This window comes from Plectropomus leopardus, chromosome 15 (assembly GCF_026936395.1).
Source record: "Plectropomus leopardus strain MGB_pleo_1.0 chromosome 15, ASM2693639v1, whole genome shotgun sequence".
NCBI classification, from domain to species: Eukaryota; Metazoa; Chordata; class Actinopteri; order Perciformes; family Serranidae; genus Plectropomus; species Plectropomus leopardus.
This window is the reverse complement of record NC_142190.1, coordinates 4,700,557-4,714,164: the sequence shown is the minus strand read 5'-3', so window position 1 is coordinate 4,714,164 and position 13,608 is coordinate 4,700,557. Positions and strand designations below refer to the sequence as shown.

The 13,608-nt window shown below is 38.3% G+C and overlaps 1 protein-coding gene across 5 annotated transcripts in view; it reads right to left on the bottom strand.

Annotated features, from left to right (window-relative positions):
• Positions 1-13,608, bottom strand: part of kirrel3a (kirre like nephrin family adhesion molecule 3a) — a 223,275-nt gene that overhangs the window by 162,327 nt on the left and 47,340 nt on the right. The window contains exons 1-3 of one of the 5 annotated variants that reach the window (XM_088088640.1): positions 9,093-9,255; positions 7,328-7,445; positions 4,040-4,132 (exon numbers count right to left, since the gene is read on the bottom strand). The exons of 1 other annotated variant lie outside the window; for it this stretch is intronic. Coding sequence is in view for 1 of the 4 variants with exons in the window: in XM_088088638.1 (XP_087944764.1) it covers positions 4,040-4,132 (93 nt within the window). In the remaining 3 variants the exon portion in view is untranslated. Of the gene's footprint in view, positions 1-4,039; positions 4,133-7,327; positions 7,446-9,092; positions 9,256-13,608 lie in introns of those variants that run through there. 3 more of the 5 variants (XM_088088641.1, XM_088088638.1, XM_088088642.1) reach the window with 3 other exon arrangements.

The window sequence follows — 13,608 nt, the reverse complement described above, 5'->3', positions numbered from 1 at the left end:
TGTGTGTGTGTGATAAAGAAAACACTTTAGGGATTAAAAAGAAAATTTGAATGGTGTGGAAGCTTTATTCCGCCTTCTGGATGAGATAACCTAAAACTTTTTTCTTCTCACTGGAACAAGTTTCCTTCTGTTTTTAAATTAATTATTAAAAAAACATGTATGTATATATATATATATATATATATATATATATATTTTTGCAATCTTGATTTTCCCCTGCAATTTAATCACAAGAAAATATCTAAAAACACTGCAACACGCATTGCAATTTTTATAGGCTGCCGTAAAATCAGGCATTTTGAGCCACTACGATCTCACAAAAAGGCTGTTAAAATCTTGAGGGACTGCTTTATTGTGTGGTAATTTACACACAAAGTCAACACACAGATCTCTTTTTTTTCCAAAATCTGAGCAATCACTACTATTTGCTTGCAGCATGATGATGAAATGATATATCACATCCGTGAACAACTTGCCCCCTGCAGAGATCTGAATGGAGGACTGATGCAGCCCAATCTGAGCTCCACTTGCTCGTGCTCCCTCTCTCGTCTCCAAAATCTGCCAGAACATGCCTGACATGTTTCAGCATATAGCGACACAAAGGATTGACTACCTTGACCTGACAAAACACACACTCAGCCCGCATTTCTCAAGCATCGAACCCCCCTCCCCATCCCGGCCTCTGCACACTGACACACACAAGCAGACACACTCTATAACAAGCACTCTCTTGGCTTGAGCCTCTGGGCTTACCCATTGCTCTGCGGAGGTGTGAGTAACATCCAAATCTATATTGATGGCAGTAATCTCTCTCACCCATCGCCCTCAATAAAGTCTAGCAGCCTTGACATCCCCACGGTTCAGCAATTACAATGGAGCCATAAACTGTGTGATTTCCAAAGGAAGAACTTGAAGGGAAAAGGAACATGTGCTACTCTCTTTGTTTTATATACTGCATCTGTGTGCACACTCTTCGATGTAATTAGAGCATTTTTCCTGCACCCTGAGGATAAATTAAAGAGGTCCGTGGCACTCTAAGGTTCGCCTGTGTGATGCAATGTGATTCTCTGACAGTAGCTATGATAACTGCAGTGAAAATGCCAAGTATACTGCCAGTTGTCATCACACCAACAGAAAAGTTCACCTAAATTGTAGAGGACATGACAGAGGAAAGGAATAGGCCACCTGCAGAGTTTTAGAAATGTGCGATGGCGACTCTTTGGGCTATTTTTTAGTGATGGATCGCAGGAAGTAGCGAAATCAAAAGGTCAATTTAATCATAGTTTTATTATTTATAGTTTTTGCTTCCTGCACATGGCTCAAGCATAACTTTTTTTATAATGGCTCTTTCCCTCTCTTCAGACCGGAATGTGCTGGAAGCAATAACTGACACGTCTCTGAAACTCCTCTGATGCCCTATTAAGTAACAGATCTGAAGCGTCAGCAGCCCCTGGACCGTGATGGGTAATGCTATGTCATAGTTTCTATCCGCTGCCTGTTATACAATCTGCTTGATATAATTGGGGAACAGATTTTACAGTCGTTGGTACGAGAAGCTCTCTCCATCAAACTAGATTTGCTTCAGCAGCCTCCATTTGAGATGCAGCTCTTATTCATTTTTAATTTAATGTTGTCCGTTTTTATTGGCAAATGTTCCATACCTTGTAACGCATCTCTCCAATCTTTCCTGAGTGGTTATAATCTACAGTAAAAGCACATGGAACAAATCATCCATACAGCAGTTTGGATATCAATCAAACTTGTAACTTCCATCACAATTCAGAGCCGTTTGTTCTCTCAATTTTTAAACTTTGAGTCTAAAGAATTACAGCCACCACTGTCTCAAGTGTCAAGGTCAAGGTTTAGGCACTGTTTGGGGTTTTTTTGCAATACAGGTGCTAAACGATACTTTTCCTGGGTCTAGATCGATGCTTTTGAAAAATATAGCACTAGATGACAGTAAATTACATTTTAAAATGGCTTTGTTTTATTGTAAAGGCGAATTTAAATTTTATTTTTTTCAATGTATATTATAGTATACTGAATAAATACTGATAAATATAAAAAAGTATTCACCCAATAAAAAAAAATAATCAAATGACAATAATTTAACACTAAATAACACTTACAGTAGTAATAATGGCAAAATAAATTTTAAATTGGGATTAACAACTGTCTCCATAACTCAGGAGAGACTCAGCAGACATTTCTCTGAGATTTTCGCTGCAATGAGAAGAACTGGTCTATCTCAACAGTCCACCTTAAGGGAGCCTGGTCAGGTTCCAATGGTTGGCCAACTTGACTAGCTAACATCGGGGTTACCTCGCTTTACTTTTATCTGCAGGTGCCAAGAGTTACACAGGAGGTTGTCTTAGGTTTTGAAGAGTTGTAGACTTTATTCACTAAAAAACAGTCTGAACTGAGAACACAGTGCACTGCCAAGTTTCACACACACACGCTCGCTCCCTCACTCTCTTGCGCACCACTTGCACAATATGGCATCGAAATGAGGTTACCAAAACCTGCATTATGGTCCAGTCCGGTAGGTATCAGTGTTGTGGGAACAGATGCCCTATAGGCACCAGGTTTTGGTAACCAACCCTAGTGTGGACACAAGTAAGTTTGAGGGCAGATTTCATATGGAACTGGAAACAAGCCTGAAAACTTCTCAACTCACAACATACAGTACCAAGACAGCTAAACAAGCAAGAGGACATCCTCTGATTGTTCAAAGAAATACTGCACTGGAGAGAAACCTGCATGTCCATCTGCAGCACAAAAAGAAACAACCTAATTCCTAACGCAGCTGCAGGAAGTTGAATGTACCCCTATCTGCAGCACAAAAAAATAGCATCTCAGTGCTCCTTTGCTACTCAAAACAAATCTAAATTAAGTAACATGCAAAAGTTTGGTGTGAAAATGGCACCTTTCTATGCAAGGTATACTCATGGCACAAACAAATAGTTTATGAAGATCAGGGCTATGAGCCACTCAAAGTGACATTGAAAATATTAGCATCCTCTGAGAGCTTTTGAGGAGTGCACCTTTTCAGTCAGGACCTGTTGCTCAGGATTTGAATATTTCAGCTTTATGTATCTCTTTGCCATCGTTTTCCTACTGTGTTCTGAGTGCAAAGGCAACGTTTATACTTTACTACAAGATGTAAAAAAAAAAAAAAATGAACTCAACTGCAAAACTTAATGGGAGAGTTTGCACTGTAATATCACAAGCACAAAAACGTTTTTGCATTGGACCTTGAGACGGGGCGGATAGCAGTTTCAAGTGACGCCCAATTCATGGTGCTATCAGCAGCCAAAATTCATCCTTAGCAAATTCACCCATCCATACTTGTTGAAATAGGCACTATACAGAGTTATAGTTACACCGTATGAAAGTAAATTTCCTTGTGCTACACTATCAATACTAAAGCAATGGTAATACCTAAACTACTTAATTAAGATGCCCTTCAAAAGCACCATCAAGGACATTAGTGTTCAGTTACCACGTGCTCATGTATTTCTTGTTCTTACACAGCCTACTTCTCAACAAGTACACTCTGATTAGACCATGTCTTTATTTCCTTCTAAGTAGGAAAAAGGCCGCTGCTGTTCCAGAAATCACAACAGAGTAGCCACTTTTGTCCTCAACAAGTGAATCTAAATTGGGAGCAGACGTGTCAAGGTGGTTCTCCATAACACCGAGTCGTACATCCCTCTGTAAACAACTGAACTTTGATATCTGAAAATGTTGCTAGATTAATGCCAAGAAAAAGACACACATTACACCTGAATTTCCACTGCAGCAGTCACATTTACAATAAAAATACAGTAAAGACATTAGCATTATACCATTTTGACTTTTCATGGAGGTTTACCGTATGGTATATGGAGAAAGAAAATCTTCTTACACCTGTTTTCCTTGTTTAACAGAAAAAAACAACTGCACACCTCTCTTTCACTGAACAATGACTTGCTCATAACTCATTGTCTTAACTCATTATTAAACACAATTTTTTAACTTGACAGAAACAAAAACTCACCAAAATCATCTTGTCTTGTTAGTCGTCTAGTTCCACCAATCACCAACTCCGATTTGGTTGAATTAGTCTTGATCAGGATGTGAGCCAGCAGTTCTGGGAGGTTTGGAAAGTCAAAATGAGCACAACAGTCCAGGAACTCTGATTTTTACAAATTCTTAACATCAATATATATCAAACACATGCCATCAATACAAGAACAAAGGAAACTCTCTGACACAAAGGTGGGGTTCCTAGCCCACAGACAAAAAGCCGGATGAATCAAACAAGGGCTTTAAATACTCCCAGGTCGGACTATTGCTACCAGCATGGGTAAAATCAAACAGACAATTAACACTCTTACTAATGTTACTAACATCAGTGTTTCCATGGAGGCCCTTAAAATTTACAATAGCTCTACAACACACTATTCATGCTAGAGCTAATTCTTCAAAGGGCAAGAAACAAAATTTAAAAAAAGAAAACCCAATGCTCTCTTCCCCATCTCCAAGGTCCCACTTAGTTCAGTCAAATTACCAGCTCCTGGGGCTTGTTCAATGTTGAAATTGTGTGAAGCGCTTACCAGGTTGAATGGCATGTTACTTAGAAACAGTGTGCAACAGCTTTTGAGCTGCGTTTTCATCTCGTTTGGTGTGTGTGTCAGAGGTGTTACCCAGTAAGCAGCAACATGTGTAAATAAATAAATGTCTGGTAGTTCAGCACTGGATATAAAGGCGTTGGCTCTGCATGTTTAGCCTCCTTGGCTGCACCCGGCCTGATCAAACCTTTTGGGTACCCTTGAATGGATGGCAGCCAATATTCACTAATACATTTTTATATAGGACACATTTGTGTACGGTCTTCTATTAAGGAACTTTCAAAGATTGAAGAATTGTTAATCTTTTACGTTGCTTTAATTTTCGGAAAAAAAATATTCAGACTTGAGGCCTAATGCAGATGCCTCATTTAAAAGGATCAATCATAACCATGTTCTATGATATTTTTACTGTGTACTTTCCTTATTGAACACAAAAATACAACCACACACCTTCTGAATTTTTCACTAAACTAAGACTACCTTCATTGCCTTTTAACTCCAAAAACTTCATTCAAACATGACAGAGGCAAAACGAAACTGTCTTAGTCTTGTTAGACGTCTAGTTAGTTAATCCACTGTTCAATCAATCATCAACTCTAATTTGGTCCAAATAAAGCCCAGCGGTTTCTCTGCTGTTGCTGTACCATTAGAGACTGACACCTGGTGGTGCATGCTGTGCACTACACACACTCAATACAGCATCTTCGTATCAGTTTAATTAAAGAGGAGAGTCTGTATTTTACATTGTATAAAAAAATTACACCGTCAAGACTTCTAAGTACCCTAAGCCAAATTCCTGTACGCAGTGTGTGGCACATGCACAAACTTGAACAAATTTTCAGCAACAAGATGAAGTGGGGGCCATGAATGACAACTCAAAGTCAGCAAGAAAACAAACAGATTCAGGGAGGAAACTCTGTGGTAATTTGTTTTCAAAGATGCTTGAGGAGTCATTCATCATCAGTCACACAGTGTAATCATTCTGTGTGCACAATTACTCAAAATGTTGCCTCCAATTAGAGTTCCTTTGCCAGATTGCTTAATTTATAATTTAAAAAATGACCTGTCTTCCTTCAAGCAGATTGCTGCATAAAAATCTCCCCTTTCTCTCACACAAAAAAAACAAGAACAACAATGTAAATGTGCGATAATGGAGAAGTTGTCCCTTTAACTCACTTCACTGTAGGATGCCTCTTTCCTCCCACAATTAAGTAGTGTTGTTACCGCACAGGTTCATGCATTAAATGAAAAAGGGCACGGCCGGGAGAGAAAAGAAATCAGCCGAGCAATTATCCACACAGATGTTTTACCAGGGAGTATTAAACAATGGTAATCAAGTGTTGGATCTTTACAAATGCTCTCCCACTTCATTTTTTCGATCCCAAAGCTCAATCTTTTGAAAGTACATGGAATATTATTACCCTTTTGGTTGTTGATGTTGTTGCTGCAATGATTGTACCACGAGGGACTGTTCCCATGCGCCTGCAATAACATCAGTATGGCTAATAAGAACCTAACATGATCTTATTGGATGTAATGCGCTTCACCACACAGAGAGCTAAAATATGAATATTGTTACCAGCTGAATTTTGTATGTTGTGTAAATAAAGAATTAAAAAATAGTTCAATTAAATAAGTGGAAAAAAAATCTCTTTCTCCGCTTTTAGGAGAGTTATTTTTTTCAGTACGTTTCATGCTGTCCCTGCCTTACTGAAGGTTAATTGACAGCCTGCTGAGAAAGAGAATGCCTAATAAAGGTCAGTCTTGCTTTCTGCAGGATGGTCCTTCCAGATGTTATGGAAAGGTCAGACTCTTACCTTTAAAAGAGGGACTAAGTGGTCAAGATAAAAGAAATAAATTAGATACACAGCTTGAGTGTTTTGGGATAATGGAGGTTTCACAAAAACACCCTCAGTAAAGACGGGCGGCGAATAGACGCGTGAAAGATTTAGCATTTCTTTGGGGGAGGAAGTTAGTGCTTTGACTGTTTTATTCCGCGCCGCATACCTTGCTGTGTTACACTTTTGTTAAACCCATCCGAGGAAGTGAATCCATGCAGAGACGGCTTTCCATAGAGCCCCTTTTATACCTTACAATGACATTATTGATGGAACCAACCTGAAAAGAGGTGACTCTGTGACTCACTCAAACAGTGTTGACTCCTAGTTAGTGACGGAAAAATGCAGACGCTCTCTGACTTACTTGGGGGTTTTTTGTGCAAATGCTGGAACTAGCAAAAATAATTGGTTCTTTTTCACTTTGCTCACTTGAGGCAACACTACAAGGTGGCGTGTGTGCGCACGGCCGTCGCATGTGAAGTCTTTTTACAATCATATCTGAATTCTAACTGAGTGCTTAGTAGGTCAGGGAGCACTGTCTTTCATCCCTGTTAGCTCTTGAATGTCTCCCCTCATTTCACACACCCCACGTCACCTTGATAGAAGTCTTTCCTTCGCTTTGTGCTGCATTTCCTCAGTCGTGAGAATCACTTTGCCGTCAGAATGTTTCTGCAAGTTTTTGTTTTGTTTCTACCAGTGTTACTTTTTGAGTGCATGTTGTACTTTTTCTCTGTGCCGCTGTTAGCTGCTAAGCCTCTCACCTGTGTCTTGCAAGCTGTGCGAGCTGTGCTGCCAGAACTATCCCGAGGATATGTGTTCTCAGCAAGAATGTGACTTCAACTTCTCAACAAACACCAAGCTGTTCATGCAGCCTACCTCAGACCTGGCACACTACAAGTGGTGGCTCATCCCTTCCTCTGATGCATTCCCACCGCAGCTGATTTGGTCCCAAATCTGATTATTTCCCTCAGATCACACAGAGCAGCCTTGTCGCCTTGAAAAGATGTTTATATACAACAAATTTCAAACTTTGAGGGAAATGTAATGACAAGCAAACATTTTCTTTTAGAGGTCCATTGTGTAGAATAGGGTTATTTATTGAAAGAATTTGAAAAAAAAAATTCATAGTTGTGCTTTTTATTACAGTGTACAATCACCTAAAACTATAAATTACTGAGTTTTTGTTACCTTAGAATGAGCTGTTTATATTAACATACAGAACAAATTCTCTTCCACAGAGTTTGCCAGGTTGTTCTTCAGTAGCACAGAACAGACAAAGCAAACACTGGCTCTAAAAAGCAACTGACGTAGCAACTGACATTTCCGAGTACTACTCAAGTTTTACATGCTTGGCACACGAGAAAAGTTTCAGCTGGTTGCAATCTACAACCTCCCTGTTAGATGCCACTAAATCCTACACACAAGACCTTTAATAAAATGATAAAATATTAATATCTATGGTGAATGTGTTCATAAAATGTTCATTTTCAAATGTATTGCCCATGAAGGGCAATACACTATCAACTTGTAGTGACTACAGCATTATTTTTGTATTCTTACTTTTTTTTTTTTTTTTTAAATTGTATTCACGATTTTTCCTAACCATAACCAAGGTGCTTATTGTTGCCTAAACCTAAAGGCCCAGATACACCAAACCAACATCAGAGAACTAGAAAGCACCCTGCTGTGTCACAACACGTCGCTGTGTCTCGGGCCAAAAAGTTGCACATGAGCACACCAAACCGACTGCCAACCAGCACATACGTTATTTGCCTGTGTGAGAGGAATTACCCAGAATAACTGCAGTATGAAGGGGGTAAAGCAATATCGTTTTGAGTGACCATGTGTTTTGTTGTGAAGCTTTACCACCATCACTGCTTAATTTCTGCTCAAATTTCTTATTTAAATTTATGACAATGTTACATAAATATCACAGGTTCCAGCTGGCAGCTCAAAAAGTGACAAAGCAGTGTTCTGAGTTAGTTATTAATACTTAGTGGGGGTGTAAGTCACCAGCTTCATCAGGATATGATATTATATCCAATATTTGGACAAGGATACCATGTTTGCCAAAAAAACAAAGTCTGCCACAAATTAAATTCGACTAAATTCAGGGGCCTACAATTGAAATAAAACAATATCATATGATCATTAAACAAAACCATTACAGAAAAAGCTGCCACCCCTTCCTTTTTTATAATAATAGATGAAAATGTCACATTACTACTATTTATAATTTTAGCCGATGGAGTGCAGTAAAGTTTACTTTAGATTGACTTCACTAACAAACATCAAACAGCACATGGGAAAAGTCAACCTTCGATGCTCTTGTTTAAAAATCTTTCTGACAGAAATGTTTTCACTTTATCCCAAATTATGATCTTTTTCTAAAACTTTAGGGCTGACTACCTTAAAGACCTGCAAGCAAACTTCTCCCAGCAGCCATCAAACATTCATTAACAACAAGATTATTTGACAAAAGCTCGGTAATAAAGCTCAGGTGCACAGACTAAACAGCTGTTTTTTTCGCACAGTGACACAGTGTTAGCTTTAGCAGTTTTACATTGCAAACATTAGCCTAGCTGCTAGCACGGTTTAGCTTATCAATTAACATGTAATATTTATACTTTTGCTTACTCACCGCTTCTTATAGTGACTGCATCTTCCAAAGGAACAGCACGGTTGAATTTCAGCCTTCAAGCTCGGTTTTTCGGTCTAACATTGACGATACGGGGCAGCTAACGTTAATGTTGATCCCTGTCCAGGCACGTCACAGTTGATGCTAAAATGGATTGTCCGGAGGGAGGTGGGCGGGACCTCCGCTACACGTCATCTGATGCTCACAGTGGAGTCAACCAATCACAGCAGCCTGTAGTTTTTGGCAGTTTTTTTTTTAACATAGAGGACTTCAAGCTTTCTGTAACTGCGCGATTTATATAGTAACTACATACAGACTGCACTCTTGAATGTCCAGAGCTCTTTTTAAATAAGGTCAAATATAGTTACACAGTAAACGTGTCAAAAAACATTAATTTGTTTAATTTGTTCAGTTGAAGATGGAAGAGAAATGATATTAAGAGTTGAATGTACTGATGGCAGAATGATGAGTGTCGCTGCCTCAGAAATTAATGCTGCTGGTCAATATTTACTTTGGTAATCTAGTTTGTCAGTTACAATTTGTGGTAGCTTTACTTGGGTAATTCCATTGGACTACTTTATACCTGTATTTCATCACATTTCAGTGGGAATTATTGTACTTTCTACTACAATAGATTTATTTGACATTAATTTTGTCACTTTTCATGGAGATTTAACTCGGCAGCTATCAAATTTCTGAAAGAGAGTGCAGTCAGATAACCTAAAGTTAACCAACAACACTGGAGCTAATGTGATGTTTCCTGGCTTATATCAAAAAATAATTTGTTCACTGTTAAATTTATTCACCTTTGTTATCGTTATGCTGCTGCACACTCTGAGTAATAAACTCTTTCTTCACCTCTTTAATAAGAGAATCCAAATCTGCAGAGTCACTCTTCTGAAGGGGAATGATGCAGACGGATCATAGACATAAAGACGAAGGTAAACAGTTATTTACAGTTTATGAGACACATTAATCGAAAAGTCTGCTAGAAACCACAGGCTGCTGTGATTGGTTGATTCTGCTGTGAGCATTTGACAATCAACCCGTTAATCATCCTCAATCCCATGACGTCATAATTTACATACTGCACACGCTCTGTCTGTCTATGTTCTCAGAAATCCAAAATATTTACACACTGCTGATTTATTCATGAATAAATATTGTCATCCTCATCGTCTCTCTCAGCTGCTTGCATTTATCTGCCTGCTGTTGTTTGAGGGTTATGCAGAATGTCAAAATAAAGGCCTGCCATAAACAGAAGATTACTTTTGAAATGTAAAAGGTTACAGGTTACTGGTTACCCTGTTAAAAATGGAATACATTACTAAACTCTTTTAATTACCTTATTATTTATTATTAATTACTTTTTGATAACTTTTCTAAATGTTTTAAACAGGGCCATAAAGCGTCAAAGCTATGCATAAATGCATAATGTTGCGCTCAAATTTGTCTCTATGGCTTTGCTGACCCCCAAAAATATGCCAAAAGAAAGCATTCCTGCATGGCAAAAAGATGGAAAGCAGCAGAATGAATATTTAATTCAATTTCTAAAGTTTTCACAGATTTTTTTTTCATGTAACCCTTTTGTTAACCGCCAACAATTTGATTAGTAACTGTAATTTCATTACATATTTTTTTTCTCCATAACTGTAACTGATCTGAGCAAATTGGTTTGATTTCTTTCAAAAACATGAGAAAAGGGAATGAGTTAAAGGCCCAAAAATGAGCAAAAAAGAAAATGACCTGAAAATAAGCACAAAAAGGGGAGGGGGGAGATTAACACAAACAAACACAAAAATGACTTATAAAAAGTGGTGAAAAATATTTTTTTTCCATAACTTCATTTTAAATATGAAATTATCATGATTATAAATATAGTTCTCAGGAAATCATTACCCTTATTTTTGGATAATTTTCCTATAATCCTCCTGTCTTTTTTAAAACTAAATATTAAGTAATTTTTTAATTACTTGCAATTTGTGGAACATTTCTTGCCCAGTTGGTTGTTTTTTCCCTCTTTCTTCATGAAAGAAATCAAACTAATTTGCTCAGTTTTCAAAGAGTTAAATAGCCTTAGAAAGGCATCGAAACGCAGCACAAGAAAACTTATATTGATCGAGATTTCAAAGGGTTAAGAGAACAGATGCTAGGATTTCTGATAAACCCCAAAACTGATGAGTTCATAGTTCTATATTTTAAATCACAATTGCTTCAATATCTCATCTCCCTGCTTTTCTTCATTTTCTTGTCTAACCCCAGGTGTCCCAAAGTCCTCTCTCCTGCTATATTTAAAACCCCACTTAAAATCCTCCGACACTGTCAAGCCCATTCCAGCCACCCTGGAGTCAAAAATGAGGTTGGAGCAAATGTTTTTTCTTCATAATCTGCCTGCTTCCAACAAATGGCTCTCAAAATTCATGCTAACCTCATTACCACCTATCATAAGCATCCAATTTCCTGTCCTCTCTGGAGAGTGCAAATCTCTTGGGCTCCTCTCACGGCTCCAGTTCTCCAGACGCAGCAGATGAGTTCTCACCGACAACCAGAGAGTCTTTCATGTGCCTGTTGTGTGCATATGTGAGTATCCTTCTTCCAATAAATCTTTTGATTGCCTTACTTTGTTCCACACTGATGGGGAAGCACTTTATCACTGGATTTGCATTTGCAGATTAGGTCTCCGCTGAAAAAGCCAGGATTTGTCCTAGATCCCGCCTCATTTTTATTCTAATGTGTTGCAGGCAGTAATTTCTGAGGACTTGTAGGAAGTCTTGCAAAAATGACAGAAGATCGCCAGCCAGCGTACATCATCAGCACGCGGTGATAAATGTTTTATTAGAGAAATGCCAAGCCTAAACTTCCGTTGTGTTTGATGTTTCTGCTTTGTGTGTGTGTGGCCAGGTTTCAAACCATTTAATCTGACAGCTGCATGCCACAGCTGTTACACACTACATCTTATCACTTTATTGTTTGTGCATGGGTAGAGGGTATTATCAATAAGAAAGGGAATGCCAAGATAAAATCCCACTGCAGTGAAAGGTTTTCATGGTTCTCGACTGATGTGGGTGCACTTCCTGGCATAGAATCAATCCAACCAAGGAATGTGGAATTAAGATTCAGACAAATTCTTACCACTTGCAACACAGCATGATCTCAATGGCAAAGTCTTGTAGATTTTTAAAATCTATGCAAAGATACAGCAGAATAATGCCAGCATGGAAAATATGTCACTGAAGATTATGAAGTTTATGCAGTGAATGAGGTTTAAGACATGATTAACACGTCATTTGAAGAACTAGAATAACTGCCTCCGCAAACCAACCAAGTTACATTACATCCATCTCTGTATATATATATATATATATATATCTGTATATATATATATATATATATATATAGAGAGAGAGAGAGAGAGAGAGAGAGAGAGAGAGAGAGAGAGAGAACATTTAGTTATTCTCAGTATTGCAAAAAATAAAAAAAATATGTCACTATGTCAAATCAATAATATCACCCTGGAAACTACAATCGAACTAAATTCATTCATGGTTTTCCTAACCAAGGTTTTCTGGCACTTACAGTGACAAAAATAGTTGCTGTTACCTTGAGTAAAACCTTTCACTTCACCTGGGTCGCATCTGCTGTCTACTCTGTCAGTGTGTGTGTGTGTGTGTGTGTGTGTGTGTGTGTGTGTGTGTGTGTGTGTGTGTGTGTGTGTGTGTGTGTGTGTGTGTGTGTGTGTGTGTATGCCCTGGTTGATGGCCACAAAGTGTAGAGCATAAAAAGACAGAGAAGCTGTTGCAAACATAAATATTGTCAATATGTTGCAGTGTTAAAGCTAACATGGTTCATGGCCCACTGGTAGCCTGCAAACCTAAATAGGTTCAACTCCTTTTTGGTATTAGAATTTACAGAATGAGCATGGTGTGTGTAAGGGCCCAGCCTACGTCAGAAAACTAACAGTGACAAAAGCCCCCTGCTGCATCGCCTCACATCGCCATGTCTCAGCCAAAAGGTTGTCCATGAATACACCAAACAGACGGCCAACCAGCATGTAGGTTCTGCGTGAGAGAAAAAACCCCTCCATATCGACAGACGGCTGTCGTCTGTAATCGTCATTCAGAAAGGGAAACCTGAAGACCGTCTCGAAGTTAGCTGGCCAATTAATACATTTACAACACAATCCAATGTTGAGAGAAAATAGCCTATTTACCATTCACCAATGAACAATATGACCAAAGATTAGTCCGATAAAAGTTGGAAACTGCACCCTTAACATAGATTCTAGTTTGTACCAACATTAGGACAAAGATAAATGTGTCCGGATTATATGTGAATGCTCCAGAGTTAAGTTTTTTTTTTTTTTTAATTCCTGTTATTATTTATTTGTTACTTTCTTTTAAATGTTTTTACTAAAGAAAATGTTGACTCAATCTTGCAGTTTCTCTGTAACAAAAGGTACATAGCTAAACTAATGTAAAATACATGCAAAGGTTCAAATCCAGTTTTATACCCCATGATC